The 18,923-nt window shown below is 41.2% G+C and overlaps 1 protein-coding gene across 2 annotated transcripts; it reads right to left on the reverse strand.

The window, feature by feature from the left end:
• Nucleotides 1-2,743: 2,743 nt before the first annotated feature.
• On the reverse strand, nucleotides 2,744-15,592 carry UBLCP1 (ubiquitin like domain containing CTD phosphatase 1). Of its 2 annotated transcripts, none has more exons than XM_071570268.1 (11): nucleotides 15,489-15,592; nucleotides 13,097-13,287; nucleotides 12,048-12,139; nucleotides 11,557-11,642; nucleotides 11,355-11,470; nucleotides 10,275-10,373; nucleotides 9,311-9,348; nucleotides 7,094-7,192; nucleotides 6,551-6,667; nucleotides 5,091-5,218; nucleotides 2,744-3,749 (listed from the first exon to the last, which is right to left on the reverse strand). In XM_071570268.1, the coding sequence occupies exons 2-11, from the start codon at nucleotides 13,248-13,250 to the stop codon at nucleotides 3,722-3,724; spliced, it is 957 nt and encodes a 318-aa protein (XP_071426369.1). In that variant the 5' UTR covers nucleotides 13,251-13,287; nucleotides 15,489-15,592; the 3' UTR covers nucleotides 2,744-3,721. The 2 variants fall into 2 exon arrangements, with proteins under 2 accessions (XP_071426369.1, XP_071426368.1); XM_071570267.1 differs by having other exon boundaries at nucleotides 13,097-13,290.
• Between the last annotated feature and the right edge of the window lie 3,331 nt (nucleotides 15,593-18,923).

Genomic DNA, 18,923 nt, shown 5'->3' on the forward strand with positions numbered 1-18,923 from the left:
TTCATCTCTCCATAATGCAGTTCTTACTGAATTTTCAAGGCTCCTTATACCTAAACCATGTTCTCATTAGTGAAGAGTCCATTCAAATCACAGATGTCAGCACCACTCATTGGTAACAGCATGTTGCTAATATTACTCTCACAAGAAACTTGCAACACTTGGAAGATGTGCCTGGTCTTCTTTAGGAAAGAACACCATTTTTCTCTTCTAGTCCTGTTATTCTCTGTCAGTGTTTTCTTTTCACTGAATTTTTTCTCTGTCAATGCCCCAGCCAAAGCACTTCATTAGGACCCTACACTGAGTGCAGTGGTCACCCAAGCTACTACCCACTAGACCTGGCACAGCTCCTGCAAGGTCAATAGTGTAATGTAAAATAGTGTGATGTAAATAGGATTCTGCCTTCTGACACCTCTTCATCCAGCATTTCTTTTTTTTTTTAAGCAGCTGTAATGAATTAGAACTGTGTACTTTTCTTTACACCCTGAAAAAGAGTTTTACCTGCCCTTTGTCTTATTGGGAGCAAGTGTTCAGCACTTCTCACATCAGTCTTAAATACATCCTGAACAGACAGAGTGGAAAATTGTCTTAAACCCTTTGGCATCCACTTGCTGTCAGTTGAATGTCAAGTCAGGAATAAAAATTGGCAACTAGCTGTAGATTTCACAGTCATGCAGCAGGATTTGTGGAGCTGAATTTGCAGTTCAGTTCTTGGCTTCAGCTGTCACTCCATGTACCTCCAGTGATGAGCATTCATGCCACAGCGAGGCACTGGAGTTGTCAGATATCCAGGGCTTACTGAAATAACTTCATTTTAAAATGGACTGTCTCTTCTGGTCTGAATAATCAGACAGAACAACATACAAAATGTTTGACGTTTACTGGGAACCTGGTACAGTCTCTGACACATGAAAATATTTGGAATATTTCAGACTCCATTTAATGCTTCTCCAGAGTTTTGCAGAACGGTGAATTATGCAGTCTGTAATTAAGCCACACACTCCCTTTGAATATGCTTCAATCCTAGTTCTTCTAATTGAGATTGTGAAAGCCATTGATCAAATACTTCTCAGGCACCTCAATATAGTCTAAAAGGAAAGTAAATGTTAACATGGAACTTTCAGACTTTGCTGTCAGTGGTTATTCTGAGGCTCAGCTACACTTTGGAAATATAAGTAGGTCAAAAAGTGCCCTCCCTATTGAAAAAGAGAAACAAAAAAATCAGCACAGGTGTCTTCCTCTGAATTTATGAGTAATAAACACATCATTCTGGGGCTAAAGCAGAAAATTAGCCATTTATTCTTGCAGTTATTCTGGCGCAGAATCATATGGTATGTATAGCCCAGAGGAGTCACCCAGTACAGTGAGAAGCTGCTGTGTGTGACCCACTGTAATTTTCCTGAGCACCCCCAATTCTACTGTTATGGATAATGGACCTTCTTAGCCTATTCCTTTTATCCTCTGACTGTGAACTTGTTCATGCCAACTCCTTTCTGTACCTGCTGATGCCACCTGCCTCCACAACAGATCATGGCAACAAAGTTCAGATTTCTTCCTGCTGCCCTTACCAGATTTAAGTCACTCTCCTGAGTGACTTCTGATTCTTGTGTCATTTGAATGTCAGGTTTGTGTTTGCCTTATCCACAGCTTCATGGTTTTTAAAATCTCAGCCATGTCTCAGCCAAGTAAATTCTGGCAGCATTTTCAGAAGATGACCAAATCAAACTGCAAGACTAATCTTCAAATATAAAATTTGTCCAGGGAAATGACATTAGTCATAAATGACCTAATGACTTGTTAGTAACAGCTCTGTGTTACCATCATATTGAGATGACACTTGTATGTACCAGTTCAGCTTGTAACAGGGGAGTGCACATCCCCCTCAGGTCAGCAAATACTCTGAAATTCTGGGGCAAAATCCCAGTGTCATTGAAATAAAAAACCAAGATTAATTTTCTAATGTTCCATGTATAAAGCAAAAGAAAGGAGTATTGCTCATTCACTGTAACCTGTTTGTAGACCAGGTTCAAGCAAAAAAAGAATAGAAGCACATGTTTAAATACATTCCCTTGGTTCAGTGTCCTCTCTCTCCCCAGCACAACAAACTCTACAGGTGATTCAAGTGCAATGTTTTGACTTTTTTCAATTGTTTAAATTTAAAGGAATTCCAGTGGATCATGTACCAGATCCACATTCCATTATCTATGTGGCTGCAGCGTTTCCAGTAGAAGATCACTGTTTTAACCTTGGGAATTCTTCCTGCATTATGTGTACAGGAGTCAGTCAGCTTCTAGATCAGATATCAGCACTAGGAGACAAAACTGCAGATATTCACCCTCCATGCTTACCTAAAACATGATTTTTATGCATCAGGTTTTTGGTTTGCCAGTTTAAAACACAGCTTGGGTTGGCATTAAACCACACAGAGCTGTGGATAAGAAACTGTATATTTTCTGACAGGTCACTGAGCTGGAGCTTTGTGTGCTCATCCCAACAGCTCATTTGTGCCTGCTGTCCTCTCAGTCTGACATGTGCTGTCAAGGCTCCTTTCCCAGCCAGGCTGGTGCTTCACTATTCAGCACCACTGCCCTAATCTGCAGTGGCACATACCAGTCTCTTACTTAACTACTGACGCAAACCCAGCGTCTCTGGAATCCAAATAAATCCTCCCAACCCCCCAAAATTGGTATTATCAATGGTTTCTCTATTATGCAAGCTAAATATTTAAGGCAGCACAGGACACAAATTATGAAAAAGGTATTTATTATTTACACAACTGCTATAGTTCCTTAAGAACAATATATACCATTTTTATTTGAAAGGGTCAGTCATCTTTCAAATACATGAACTCCATAATGCACAAGTGTTGGAAATGCCAAAGAGCAGTCACATCACACTTCTCTAGTGCAGGCATAAGCAGCGCAAGTAAATGATATTTTAAGAACAGTATGGCTGGATATTGTATTTAAACACAGTGTTTGCACTTTGACAAGATTTAGCTAGAAGAGAACAAGGGTTTTGTTCATGCTTTGTTAGGAATGTGACTCTCTCAACTGAAGTTTAAACCCTTTATCTGACACAGGGGAATTTTTCAGGCAGACTGCTTTTCACTGACCAAATAACAGTGGGCTTCTCTCCCTCAAACTTCAATCTTTTTTTTCCAGTAAACACTGCTTTACAGTACAAGTTCACATACTGGGGTAAATTGGCCACAGAGGTGGTTCTTTCCCATCTGTCTTGCACAGAGAAACACTGACATACTAATACATACCAAACTTAGACAACTTGTAATTTATAGACTTAAATACTGGAATGGGAGAGGGAGACTTTCTAAAGATGGAGGGAATAGAGGACTTATACAATGCATACACTTCCAAGGTTGGCTTTTTAATCAACTTTTTGGTCTAAATATTTTTTCTAGTTTCAGAATGGTTCTGGTCTTTGATGGTTATGGTTGTACTTCGGCAGCAAAGGAGAGGAAAGTATTTTCAGAGGTAACACCAGAACTGAATGCAAGAAAAAGCAACTGACTTGTTTCTCCCACTTTTAGCTTATTGCTGTGATCTTTTAGAAAACCCACAACCAACTGGAAGACCAAGTTTAGCAGTCATTCTGGCATTGGGTCCAGTGTCCAGCACTATTATACTCTAGCATAAAAGCAAGGAGAAGTCCAATGATCTTAGTGATGTTCCCTTCAACTCAGTGCCACACAGTTTTATTAGTGTTATTGTCCTTGCTTTTTTGAAAGATACCTGAAAGAAACAAAAGTACAGTTTTTCACAGAGTACGAGGTAGGCACAAATATATCCAGGATCTTAAGATCAAAGTATGAATCTGCTTTCTTTTCTCACTAACAATGCCCCTATTGATAACCAAAAACTAGAAATGCAATTAATACCACTTATGATTTTTACTTGATTTCAACATTTTTCAGTTCTATGATAGGTTATCTTACGGCAATTCAAAGTCATGTTTTTAGTTACACTCTATCAGGCTTTTTAAACAAAAGGAAGGAAGGAAATGGAAACCTGTTTTATTCAAAGAGGACGGAAAATTACATTAGCTGGAAAAGTGGCTATTATATCCTTTAAGATAAAAAGGCCCATTAGTAATGGCACTCCTTCAAATAAATTCAGGATTTTAATGAACAGTGATCTGGCATAACCTGAAAGGAACAGCCTTCCACCAGCTTCTTTAGAGAATCTGAGTGACTTTAAATGGCTTGTATTCTGATCCCACAGCACTAGAGCTGGAACAATCTGTGATGTGACAGTGAAGGCTTTGCAAACACTCTAGAAAAAAGAATTCAACCAACTTCACTGACAATGTGAATTATCCAGTGAATTTCACTGCTTTTAAGGTTTAACATTTGACTTTCTGTCTCATCAGAAACAAGAAAGAAAATTGCATCAAGCCCACAGGGCTGTTCATTTAAGCACCCAACAAGTAATTTTCAAACAACACACTGCAAACACTTCTCTTTACATGCATTGAAGCTTCAGGCTGTTGCACAAAACCATTAAGAAGAATTTTGCCCGAACTCTTCAGCTAATTATTTTCTAGCAAGAGTTAGGTTGGTAACTGATGTCTTGAGCACTTGGAAAACCCTTGTTCATAACACAGTAACTTGGAGCTGATGAATACTGTGATACCACACAACCTGGGTAGTGCCAGATAACCACCCTGCAACACCCCAGAGCTCTGAAGTCACTGCCAGAAAAGTTGCCCCCTAACAAAGGAGCTGGGATCTGAACTGACAGCTTAACTTTGCAAGGGAAAGAGAGAGATTTCCAAGAACCAGGTTTCTTCAAATATTCTCTTCCTTCTGGGAAGCATAATTGCATGATTGGCAGTCCTGAATACTGGAGAAGTATGAAAGCACAGATGCATTCTGTCAAAATCTTTCCTTTTAGGGAAGCTGCCCAAACACTGCAGCCTTATTAAAATTCTACTCAAACTAAAGGACATTCATAACTGCAAGTGATGTCAAAGTTCATCAGCTCCATTGTTTCTGGTCTTTGTAGAGATAACCTCAAGCAAACCACAGTGGGGTCAGGGACAGAAGGAAGCAAGAATTTTGATTTTGTTCTTACCTTTCCCAATGTTTGTGATTGAGCTCCAAAAAGTCATCTAATTTTGCTATTTCTTTGAGGTATTGAGTGAGCTTTAGAAGCTCCTTGTCTTTATCCCGATTTAAATGTGCTTTCATAAAAGGCCTTATCTATAAAAAATAAATAAACCAGGTATAACCATTGGCTCACAGAAAAAATGTTTCTGATTCTTTATAATTTACCATTAATTAAGGTATATTTTCAGTACTATGTCAAGTTATAACTTCTTACAAGTAAGAGGAAGAAAAACCTTTTCCATTGGTGGTCGCATCCAATTTGCCCTGTTCTTCAGGCAAACTGGATTGTGGGGCTTTTGCTTTGCACCACCCAGGAAAAAATTTGTTTTCTCTTGCACTTTTTCAAGCCTTCCCGCCCCAGACAGAGTGATAAAATGACCTGGAATGGTCTGGCACATTTTCTAATATGATTTCACAGAGATTTTTGCAGGAGGGGTTTTCAGCTCTGCATTATGAGTTGTGTGGCATCATTGGAACCAGATACTTTTTTTTCAACAAAAAGCCTGTGACTACAATTAGAGCTGTGAAAAGAGATGTGAGAAATAAACCTTATCTGACAGCTGCTGTAGGCCTGGAATACATTACACCTGGGCCTTGTTTTAGTGGTTCAAGGTTTTGTCTGCAGCTGTTAATGACATTTTGACAAACATCTTTCAAATCTGAGCTACAGAGACCTCTCTGAATAATCCTCTCCCAGCAAGATCCGTGCTATTCCTGATTCTCCTTCCAATTAAGATCATCTTGTTAGCGCTCATCAACTGCTACCCTCTTCACATCATAAAAGAAATATCATCTCGAATTTCTGCATTTGAAAACATTCTTTTCTTTTTAAAAGAAATTCATGACATTTCTTTTAGTACCACACTGCTCTATCATATATAAGTAGAAATTTACATTTCATTCTTATTTGGAATCAGCACTAATAATGGAGCACAAACTGGTTGACAGCTGTATAAAATGAAATATTTGCTGTTCTGCAGTCAAAACGGTTCAAGGTACTAATTATTTGTTCTAACAGAACACTTGTGGTTGCACTGCCATGCTATTATGAAGTACAGTCACTTGTTATTTGATTTATTTTCTGAATATGACCACTCTTGAGATTGACTATCATATATTTCAATGGTGCCTGTCAGCAATGCACAGCTCAACTATGGCTTGCAGGTATAACTTAAACAGAAATCCTAATTTCATTCATTTGGGGGGTCTCTTAAATGCTCGTTTAATAGTGAAACAAAGCCAGTTGAACAATACTGTTAGGGAAATATTAGTCCAGACAAATGGCACTGTAAATAAAAAATAAAATACACAACTCTTGCTAGTTCAGAATAGCCTTTCCTTATGATTCAGCAGAGAAGTGTGAGAAAGTACTACTTGAAGTATGAAGAAAAACTAGTAATAAATGAAAATTCCAGTTTACATTACCTTGAGTCCGTTTTGTGGATTCATTAGGAAGTTTCGGCCAATATCATCAAACATAATAGTATTCTTTTTGCTGTAATATTCTGAAAACTTTCCCCAGATAACACCAAGAGGCTTCACCTGTAAATACAACAAATACCTGAGGTAAATCAGACCATAAGCAGGAGATGAAAATACCATCTGTAAGAACCTGAGTCCAAACTCAAATGGTCACTTGTATTCTTTTGCTTCAACATTAGCAATTAGTTTGGCTTTAATAAGAGACATGAAATAATATACCATGATAAATACCCCACACTAAGGAAAACCTTTCTGTTGGTACTAAATTTTTTTGCCATCACTGCCTACTATTTGTTTTGAAAGCTGTGACATCCAAATGTACTACTCAAAAAACCCCATCCATAGAGACTTTCAGTAGCTAAAGAATACCTACGGTTACAAAATTCCTGCAGTTTTCTTGCACGAAAACTTTATTATTGAGTATTGCAAAGTCGTATGGCAAGAAGTCAGCTGAATGTAGAAAAATATAAGAAAATAGGTACTTACATCTATTAGTCCCCTTCGAGGAGTGTGCACTGTTATCATGGCAGCACTGTCCAGCATGAAAGTGATCTTGTAGTTGGCGTTGGTGCTCACGCCAAGCTCCTGCACCACAAAGATTATTAAAGTTTCTAATTATGACAACTGAACAATTGGAGCCACAATGACAACACACTGTCACGGGGTGAGCAGCAGAGGATTATCAGTGATACACTAAAAATAGGTATCTGGGGTAATATAAATTTGTTACACAATGAGAATCATAAAAGCACACTGTTCTACCATGTGAAAAAAGCTGATAGAAAGTTATTTTTGCAGTGTTTAGGAGCGGTAACTTAACAAATGATGTCAGCATAAAATCAAAGCAACTTTGCAGAAAAGCCAAAATACAGAGAGGCTTTGCTCATACTTTTATGCATCATTTTTCACAATTTCTACATATATCAACTTTACTACCTACAGCACCTGTGTACTGACTGCTATTTGCTCCTTAAAGTGAGTTGCACAAATCACAGCCCAGTTGAAGATGAAATACTCTGTTACCATTCCCTCCTCCACATGTCCAAGACAGACGTTAAGTCAGAAATCTGTCAGTCTGCACCTTAAACATTTGATAACTCCTGAAATAAAGACTACGAGGAAAACATCCATTTTAAAACTAAAAAAACTTTGACTAGATGAGACAGCATCATTTCAATTTCAGTTCCTTTCCAATGCTGGAAAGTAATAGTAAAATCTGCTGACATGGTATAACACAAATACTGCTGACAGTTTATGGCGTATTCAACAGCAGTAATATGCAAAGCTACATAAAAAGGAGAAAACACCCACTGCAGCAGCTCTCCTGCAAATATCCAGCCACTTGTAACTGATTTGCTTTTATATGAAAACATGAATCTTGCAAATGAAAAGCACTACCTGCCTAGGACAGTATCCTGTTATACTGACAGGACCAGCTGTTCCAGACTGCTTGAATTCCAGGCATAAATAGATGGTAAATGAAAGACTAAATTTGGTTATCTGATACTCCCTTCTTTTTAATGCTGTTCCTGCTTTGTAGTTTAAAACAAAAACTTCAGTGCAAAGCATTGCTGGGAACATTGTTCCCTGACAAAAAGTGAAACTTTTGGAGATGAGCATCCCTGGTGCCACCAGTTTAAGGAGAAACAGCAGGTGGCATCTAGTGGTAGGAATCTCATGGATCAAGATCCAGGAGCAAGCACAGAGAGAGAATCAGTAACCTTAAAGGGTTGGGCAAGAAACCTAGAAATGTAGAAAAGTGACCAGTGCAGGGGAAACAGTCCAATTTTGAGCAAATCAAGTCCTACACTGACAGACACAACACAAACATATAACACTGTCACATGAAGTGCAATGTTTGCAAGGCTCAAGACTGACTGTACTTGCACTAAGTTCACTTTGTAGTTCTGATTAAAGGTTCTCATTTCTGAGATCACTCCCAAGTGTTTTTGTTTAGAAAAAATTGCAGCAAATAATTATTTTGAGTACAAGAACACTGGAAAAACATCCTTTGCTCTGTTAAAACCTGAAAAAGTTGTGTATAATAAGCAGAGATACAAAAGCTTAAACTTGGAAAAGTTTTTCCTGAAATGTAAACAAGCTTTGATTTATAAACATAAAATGCCCCAACCTATCACCCAAACACACAGCAATTCTTAGTAAGCTCATCAGATTTACAGCTAAGCCTGACTGTCAATATGTTTACCACGAGGTCAGCTGTGCAAAACTGGCTTCCTGCCTGATTTCAGTACGGAAGAAACAAAGATTGAAAGAAGAGCTTTTACGGGATGTATAATAAGGCAGAGGAAGCAACACAGCTGCAAGAGGTAAAGATCAATATGAAGAGTTTCCTCTTGATAACCTACTCCAGCATCTCACATCTGTCTTCTCCTTTAAAAAATACATTTAAAGACTAAGAGATCTATAATTAGAGGTAAGATGAAAGCAACTGTGAAGGCTGTGTGACAAATCCAAGTTTCAGCAGGTTCTGACTTGTGTTTAGTTCTGCTAAATTTAGCACCTACTGCTGATAGTTTGTGTGGAATTCTAAAATTAGATTTAATCTAATTTTGTGATAAAGTTAATTTAAAATGACTATGAAAATTTAAAAAACTCAGGTTATGATTCAACCTTTCCAGTTTCTAACCCACCCATGAAGAGTTACCCAGACCAGGAACAAATCACGTGTGCAGAACAACTTACTTTCATTTTGGCTTCAATCCACTTCATATTGGTAGCAGCTGAAACAAATGAGAGAAAACAGAAGGAATAATTTAGCTAAATAAGCCATGGGCAGGCAAAAAAAGGAAATAATCCAAGAAATTTTTCACTTAATATGTCAAATTTTTACACAAAATTTAATTGCAGAAAGATCCATCCTTATTGCAGCTTGTAGGGTTACTGCCTTAAAGACAGTCTTCCTTTATGGAAGTCTATTTTTATTTGGAAAAGCTTATTTTTCAAAGGAACAACTAGATGAGCACTGCAAGTGTTGAAACCATTTTCTAGATCAGCTGCTACTGAACTCTGCAGTCTGCAGGACCACAGGAATGGGCTACACCTGGTGTGAGGAACCACACTGCCTGTGCAGGGTTTCCTCCTGGAAACAATGATAGGAATACAGATGGTCTGGAACAGACAAAGTGTCAACGTTGCCCACTGATCTAAGGATATGTAGAAATATTGTTCCAGACTATGAAAATGAAATTTTGCAATACAATTTTAATACGGTTTGAACACTGCTCTGGCTAAAGTCTGTTCTCCAGCTGTTGGACAGGAAATAACCCAGCATGCAAAGGATCAACTATTCCTGTAGACAGAACAGTTTGTTTCATTTGGCAGCTCACTGTGTATTGTCTGGATTATCAAACAGTATTTGAATGTTGATCATACTGTTCTGTTACTTCAAGCACTTGTTTGTACAAAGTGACATGCAGTAAAGTGATGCTGAGACCCATTCCTGTGAGCATTACATGGTGCTTTTTCACATAAGAATTACTATTTTTCTAAAATGTCTCTAATAGTTGTGTGACTTACAGCCAAACATTTCTATGTTGTTTTAGATCTTGAGATTCACACTGAAAAGCAATATAAAACCCTCCCACCTGGAGTGTTGCTCTGAATGACAATTTATACTAAACTCATAAGTATTGGGTATAAAACTTACACCAAATTACAATATCATAATCCTCATATGCAGAAGTCAGGAATTCATGAAGGTATGGCCTCATCAGTTCTACCCCAGTTTCAGCACACGATCTGTGGTCTATAAAGAATGTAAGCAATTCATTATTAAAATATAAGCTATTGAAGTTCAGTCTGACTTTCCTATCTATCCAGAGACCTGAAGAGTTTCATGAGCGAAACACTGAGGCACATTAAGATCATGAATGAATTCACAGCAAACCACCATCCCCATTTTAAAGGCAGAAAGAAGAAGCTGAGAGGATATTTATCTCTTTACTCTTAAGAGGTCCTTGAACTAACAATTAATCTAAGTCCTCTGAGTATGAATATCTTTGAAAAGTCAGGACAAATAGTTCATCTGTGCACTTAGCAAATTTGTAACAGGACAAATATGAAACAGACTCCTTCAAACCTAGCCCAGTTATTTTGTGAACATACACCCAGCTAATTTCATTGCCTGTTCCAAGTCCAAAACTGCTGCCAAAATCTGTTAGGGCAAGACCTTTTAAATTTCAAACTCAGTAATAGGTTGAATCTCAGATTGGAAATAAATCTCATCAAAAAGGAAAGCTAAGGACAAGGAATAAAGCAAGCTATTATTTACTGCTCACAGTCACACTAACACGACACACCTGCATCCCAGAAAATTCATCTGGCTTCCAAAAAAAATCAGCTGGGCAGAATTTTCAAGCAAAACATGTTTTTGTGCATGCTTAGTAAATAAAATTTGAAGCTACTGTCCCCAAAAGTGAAGTCAATCAGGTTCAGAGAGGGATCATTACTTTATAGTATCTTGCCCTGCCACAAAATACAAGTTGTCAAGAGAAAGACTATTTGGACAGAACACGAAGTTGTTACTTTTTTGTGTCTTGCAGAAAGGCAATAGTTGCTGCACTAAAACCAACAACATGCAACACTTCAAAATCCTAACTTTTTTAAAAATGTGAACAGAAGACCACAAAATCATACAAAGCAAAAGTTACGTTGTACAACATAGCAAAACTGGCAAATCAACCAACCTCTTACACAAATAAAAACCACAAGTTGCATAGAAACTCACCAAATAGTGTATAATCAACATCCAGCACCAGCAGCTTTTTCCCTTCTCTAGGAGGATTCAGAATTTCCACTTTGTATTCTTTAACTCTACGGGAAATTTTCAGTAGATTTTCTTCCCTAATGTAACAGTGCAAAAACTTACAGTTAATTCAAATCACACTCTACATTCAAGGAGAAACTGTTTTAATAGCTGAACTCCTGACCTATTTTCTACTTCCACAACTTCCTCTTCAATATCAAAGTCATTGACCACATCATCGTTATCGGGAGGTGGCCCAAGGACATCTTCCTAAAGGAATAACAAGAAAAGATAACCAGGATCACAGAAGGAAAATAACAATGGATATCAACTTTCTGTTACTGCACATTATAGGATAAAAATACTATTTAAGAATGATTTCACCTAACTAGTGGAATAAATTACTAAAGTATACTGATGATTGTTTAGATTTGAGAAGTCAGTGAGTATCATAAGAGTCAGTTTGTACTTCAAGCCCAGAGCAACACTGGAGTTCAGGAATCCATTGCTCTCAGAACTCTTCAGGAAAGATTACATAGAAAATAAATGCAAACAGAAATCTACTGTACTACAATTTTTCAAATGATGACTGAAGTACTCAAAATTTAAAATCACAACTAGAAGACATGAAGCATTTTTTTCCTGTTTAAGCTAATAAACAAGGCAAATATTTACCAAACTTTCTTCACGAGTGCCCATCATCATTATTTTAGTATTTGGTTTCAACTTCAGAGCTCCAAGCTTAACATCATCATCTGCAGGTTTGCCTATAATGCAAACAGACAATGTTTGAGGTTTTTTACTGGTGTAGATTCTAGAAAAATGTCAATATATTTCATGCTTATATGGAATAAGCTCCCTGTAAAATAGCAGATACTCTGTATTATTGTCCTCTTCCATAAACAGTGTCCTGGTTTCAGCTGGGATTGAGTTAATTTTATTCCTGGGAGCTGGTGCAGTGGTGTGTTTTGGATTTAGTATGGCAATAACACTGATATCACACTGATGGTTCTTTGGTGCCAAGCAGTGCTTACTCTAAATCAGGACTTTTCCATTTCCCGTGCTCTGACAGTGTGCAAGAAGCTGGGAGGAACTGGGCAAAGGGATATTCCACACCATAGAACATCATGCCCAGTATAAAAACCAGGGGGAATTGTCTGGGAGCCACCAGTCACTGCTCAGGGACAGGCTGGGCATCAGTCAGGGGGTGGTGAGCAAGGGTGTTGTGCATCACTTGTTTCTCTTGGGTTTATGCTTCTCTGTCCCCCTTTCCTTACTATTTTTATTATTATAATTAGTATTATACTTTATTTTGTTTCCATTGTCAAACTGTCCTCATTTCAAGCCATGAGGTTTATTTTACCCCCAGTTCTCTTCCCCTCAGGGACAGGGCAGTGACCCAGCAGCTCTGTGCTCCTTGGTTGGTGGCTGAGTTTAAATCACAACATTCAGACACATTGCTTGTCTGCCTGGCATTAATTCAACTTTTTTTTGCATAAATTTGCCACACTTCCATGTCAACCACTAAAAAATGACCAGGTAGATGTAACATGAAACAACAACCAGTGATGCATAAAATGTCTGTACTCATGTTCATTTGAGAGCCAGAACTGGGAGGGGGCAGATGCCCTGTTAGTGCACACACATCCTGTCTAGGCTTAGAGGATATTTGTCCTTAAACATATCAGGCACATTCTCAATAAATACCAAAAAGGAACAGTTACCCTTCATTTTAAGTCCAAGTAGTTTTTGACGCTCTGGTAACACTCCAGTAAGGCCCTTCAGAGACTGTTTCAGGTCAAACACGGTGTCTTCTTCTGACAGAGAAGTTATTGTGTACTCCTGTCCACCCCATTTGATTATGAGAGAGAGAGACATCCTTGAAGCATATATTCAGTATTGTTTTCTGAAAAATCTGCTGCAGGAGGAAAACAAAGATCATGTAAGGAAGAAACAGAACTGTTCTTTACAGAAAACAAACCATAAAATCTATTCTTGATTTTTTTATTGTATTGCCCATCAAAGAGCTGGTTTTTTTGCATGAGTGGATGATAAACATGTTGATAAAGTGTTGAAATAAAAGGAGAAAGAACAGTGTTAAAACTGGGGCTCTGAGTTCCACTTTGATGTATTTAGCAATGTCACATTGAGTGTTTGCTGTGTGTTCTGTGCAGGTACAGCCTGTGCACACCCAGCACTCCAGCAGAGCTCTGCAGCACCACAGAAGTCATTGCAAAGCTCAGAAATGTCCTCTGCAACACTTATGCAACCAAACCAGCCATGGATACCCTTACAGACGTAATAATAAACCAGCAAATATTAAACACCTTAAATATATGAACACATAAAAAGAGTTTTCTGAGCTCAGTAGTCCACTTTTGGCACTGCATTTCTCTAATCCCTTTCACTGTGCAGTACCTGCAGTAATTGATACCCCAGGTCACATCTCACTGTAACAATATCAAAGTGGGAATTTGAAAACAAAGCCAAAACACTCACCCACACAATGCAATTACACTGTAAGAACTGCACTTGCTTTGCAGTGCTGACAAAACAACCATAATTATACTATCCTTAATTTACATAGCATCGTTTATACAAATTGTATTTAACAGTTTAGTCCTACATTAAACAGCAGAAACCCAAGATTTTTAGCTTAATGCAAAATGAAGAACACAGTTTTGCCTGTTAGGGCTTGGAAACAGAGAATCAAGGAGCCAGAAAGGTATGAAGAGGCTGATACAGACTGTCAGGAGCTGCAGAGAAGGCCTCTCTGCACCACTGATGGTGAAAGTGTCCTCAAGAGACTGATATTCAAAGAGAGAGCAGACCTGTGAAAAACCTGGGGCTATCCACCTTCAGGGAATGCATTACACCAAGAAATGCAGGTCTGACAACTCTAAAAAAAGTCTCAGAATCAAAAAATCTGATTCCTTTTCCTCTCTAGCATTGTATTCTCAGAGGGGACTTGCTCTCAGACCAAACAACTTCTCTTTTATACAGTAAAGGCTATTGGGAACAAACAAGAATTGCTCAGGCATCCCCACCAAGCTCAGACCAGATGAGAAATAGGCTACAAATAATCTGCCTGCTGAGGACACTACAAGCCTCCCTTCTACACTGTTGCCTCTAAGAGGCCTGAAAACGAAGAGGAAAAAATGGCATCACAAAAAATTATTTTTTCCCTCAAATATTCTCAAATCAGAGAGGGACCTGGTATTACTGTGAAGACAACTCATGGAAAAAGGCACTAAGAGATCGGACTGAGATTAAGGTTGTAATAGTGTCAAGCAACGTTGGTACATAGGGTCATTATCATAAATTATTCCTGTCTGTAATCCTTGGACTAAGTTTACAGAAAGAAGAGTTTATTTGTCTATTTCCTTACCTGTACCACACACCTCAAATCACTCTGAAAGGAAATGCACAGGGCAAGAATTGTAAGAAAACTTCTCAAGTCTCTGTCCAGAAAAGATCGTCCCTCCAAAGCTGAGCACTTGACCAACCCTCGATCCCTACAGAACTACAGCCCTGTCACAGTGAACAGTATCAGAAATGAGACACCTTTATTTCATATCAAAACACTACGGGAACCGAATCAACGAATACAGGAGAAGGGATCAGGAGCGCAGGAAGACACGGGGATTTCCGAGGGCTCTGCCATCGGGGCTGGGTGCTGTGCAGGACTTAAACCCGCTAAACCACAACTCCCTCTGGTTAATTATACTTTCCGAGCCCTCTCAAGGCCCCTGGACCACCAAGGCCAAGGGGTGGAAGGTCACTGGCCAGGGAAAACGCTGGAAGTTACGCTGTTAAACTGCAGCATCGCTCCAATCTTCTTGGAAGATCGGGAAGACAGCCATCCGCATCTTACAGTTCTGCTAAGCAAGGCGAACACAGATCCCACCCCCCAAACACACCAAATGTCCGATGAGCCGAGGGGGCCGGGGCCGGGAGCCACTCGGTGCCCGCCCGGCTCGCCCAACTCGCGGGGCTGCGCCGGCACCGACCGGGCCTTGCCGGGGGCAGCGCCCGCCCCGCGGCGACACCGGTCCGGCCGCCCCCACCGCCCGCCCCCGGCCCTGCCCTGCCGGCCCCGCCTCCCCCCGCACCCACCGGGCTGTCCGGGCCGCCGATCCGCCCTCGCAGCGCGGAGCGGCCGCTCACCGGCCGCGGCACCGGCCCGGCCGCGCAGGAAGCGGAACTGGCGCGGCGGAAGCGGGAGGTGCCGGAAGTGCGCGGGGCGGCCCGGGGGGTGGCTGGGACAGGGTTGGGGGGGACCCACCGGGGCGTGCCCGGGGGATGGCGGGGACAGGGCTGGGGGGGACCCACCGGGGCGTGCCCGGGGGATGGCGGGAACAGGGCTGGGGGGGACCCACCGGGGCGTGCCCGGGGGATGGCGGGGACAGGGCTGGGGGGGACCCACCGGGGCGTGCCCGGGGGATGGCGGGGACAGGGCTGGGGGGGACCCACCGGGGCGTGCCCGGGGGATGGCGGGGACAGGGCTGGGGGGGACCCACCGGGGCGTGCCCGGGGGATGGCGGGGACAGGGCTGGGGGGGACCCACCGGGGCGTGCCCGGGGGATGGCGGGGACAGACCTGTCCCGACAGGCAGCTCCAACAGGGAGCTCCCGGGGCTGTCCCGGCGGGGGCGCAGAAGGCCGCGGGCGTGGAAGGTAAAGCCGCGGCCCCCGCGCTCCACTCGGCGTGTCGGAGGCCGTAGAGGCGCCTTGCAGGGGCAGCCGGTGCCGGCAGGGTCTCTTTCTCTCTTTCCCGTTGTTAACCATGAAGGGAGGTTGTTCTGTATTCGGGGATCCCGACTGAGACCCCCCTGCAGAGCTGCCTCCAGCCCTGGGGTCCCAGCGCAGGAAGGACAAGGAGCTGTGGGAGTGAGTCGAGAAGAGGCCCCAGGATGGTCAGAGGATGGAGCAGCTGTGGTGAGAGGAAAGGCTGGGAGAGTTGGGATTGTTCATCCTGGAGAAGACAAGCTTTGGAGTGGCCCAAATGTGGCCTTCCATGGCCTGAAGGGACCCTAAGGAAAGATGAAGAGACTTTTTACAAGGGCCTGGAGTGACAGGACAAGGGGCAGACTGAGAGTAGGTTTGGATTAGATGTTAAGATATTTTTCCTTGTGAGGGTGATGAGGGCCTGGCACAGGTTGCCCAGAGAAGCTGTGAATGCCCCACCCCAGGAAGTGTTCAAGGCCAGGTTGGATGGGGCTTGAAACAACCCCGTCTGGTGGAAGGTGTCCCTTCCCACATCTGGAGGGTTGGAATTACATGATCTGTAAGGTCCCTTCCAACCCAAACCATTCCATGATTCTATGACTCAAAACTCTCTTAACCCCTAAGCTGAGTCTCTACAGGCATATTGTTGTATCTGTTGAATCAAGTGTCACTTCTTGGCTGCTGTTGTGTTGGGATTCTTGGGAACTGGCTTCCCTAGCAGTGATTTTGTGGGAGGACAACAGATGTAGAAGAAAAACTGTACTTTGCCCCCAAATGGCCTTTTGCACTCACATACTCTTTGCAGAAATAGTTAAAAGGGAAGGAAATTGTGCTGCAGTTAAGTGTGGTTTCTTATGTGAAATCACCTGGGGGTGACACAGACTGTGGTTCCACTTGGTACCAGCAAAGATGGTGTTAAATTTGGGGAAGGAAGTGAAGGTTTCAGTCCTCCATTACCTTAGGTCTTGCTGTGTCGAGAGGTTATGTAGTTTTTCGCTCTTTAGTTTGGTGATAAGCAGGGAAGAGAACAAAAGAACAGAGGTAAACAGCTGTGCACCAAGTACAAGTTTCTTCAGAGTGGCTGCTGGAACTTCTAAGAGCTATTCCTGGTGTAAGTAAATCTCAGTGGAGAAGGGCAGTAACATAAAGCAAAACATGTAGAAACCTGATTTCTTTCCTAAGTGGACAGTAATTTAATGTATTTCCTGTCTGGATATGAATTTTGAGTTCTATATTGAAGTTTTTGCATAAAAGCCTCTCTTTGGCTTCCAGAAGAGTGGTGCAAACAGGAGTCTCCTGTGACAACTGTTCGTGTCAAGTTTAGTTTCTGACTGCACATAAATCCACATTAAACCAGTTGCTGTGTTTGAATGCCAGTCATGAAGGGTTTGCTTTTTGCTCCACTGACACACAGGTGTCCTCTGCATGGAGGCAGCACGTTACAGTAGTGCTGGAAAGCTCCCAAATCTGCAACTAGTAATTAAAGTCATGCCCTGTCATGAATATATGCACCCTCCAGGTCTGCTTAAAAATTCAGGCTACAAAACTGACACAGAGTCTGATTGCCTCTTCTAGTTGTAATTTTTAAAAAAATATTTGTTATTATTTTCTGGTTGGCTTTTAAAAAGCTCTCTTGAAGAGGAGGCAGCAGGGGTTTGAGTTTGGGTTTTTTTCTGTTTGAGGAGTAATATGAAAAAGTATTTATAGATATTTATGAATACCTTGTTTCTGGTATGATGCTGGTGTTTAGTATCCTGGCATTTAGAACATCCTTGAAAGATGGTCTAATCCTGACAACATTCATGTGGTGCAGATAAATAATTTCTTTTACTTAGCTGTGAAAACACATGGTGGTGCTCAATCCTAACATTAATAAGTGCAAAGTGGTGATTTGATACGACTCTAATTACAATTCAAAGCCCAAGCACCATAATCTTTTCCTTGTACTGAGGAATGTGTCTTGTGGTGGGACCCTCTGGGTTTGCACTGTGGTGAATTAGCAGACCAAAGAGGCAGAAAGAGCAGTGGGGAAATTCTAAAGCAAATGCACGTTCCCTTTCACCTTGATGTGCCCTGCTGTGTCCTGGGATGCTCCAGGGTGAAATAAAAGAAGTGGCTGCATGTCAGATTGATGCCTGCTGGCTCCCTTCCCATGCCTCGTGTTCTCATCACGCATTTCTGAGCGTTCTGAGCAATACACTCCTGTGCAGAACTGCTGCAGCCTGGGAACTTGTCTCTTAAATTGCTGTTCATGCTGCATGTAAGAGAGCAAAATTCCCACAAGTAACTCAGCGGGAAGCTGCGTAAGACTCCTTGAAAATCATCATTTAAAGCTGAAAACCGTGTGGAAAGCTCAAAAGGATGCTTTGGGAATTAAAAGATTAGATCACATCTCTGTGAACTAAGGAGTTAGAAAGCAAAAGGTGATGACATTGCAGGGCTGAGAGATGCTAAATATTTATTTGGTGACTTTAATGAGGGAGAGTCAGTGCAGATGTTAATGTTCTGCAGACTAGGCAGCGACCAACACGCAGATTTCAACATTTCTTAAAAGTTCTGCAGGTGTTTTTTTTTCTTCCAATTGCTTTTTGGTTCAGAAAACTCACTTCAATGTGCACCAGCCTCTCTACCCCACTTATAAATCGAACACACATTAGGAAAAAAATCTAGAACAGAGCCCATATTCTCCACTAGGAATAGAAGAATCCTTAAAATACATCTTGGTACCGGTGTATTTTATTCTTAGTATGTTTTATGCTCTTTGGCTTCCCTTTACACCTCTTTTTCCTATTTCCTACAATACTTTATAGCTTGTTCCTAGTCC

Source organism: Pithys albifrons, chromosome 15, assembly GCF_047495875.1.
Source record: "Pithys albifrons albifrons isolate INPA30051 chromosome 15, PitAlb_v1, whole genome shotgun sequence".
Classification (NCBI taxonomy): Eukaryota; Metazoa; Chordata; class Aves; order Passeriformes; family Thamnophilidae; genus Pithys; species Pithys albifrons.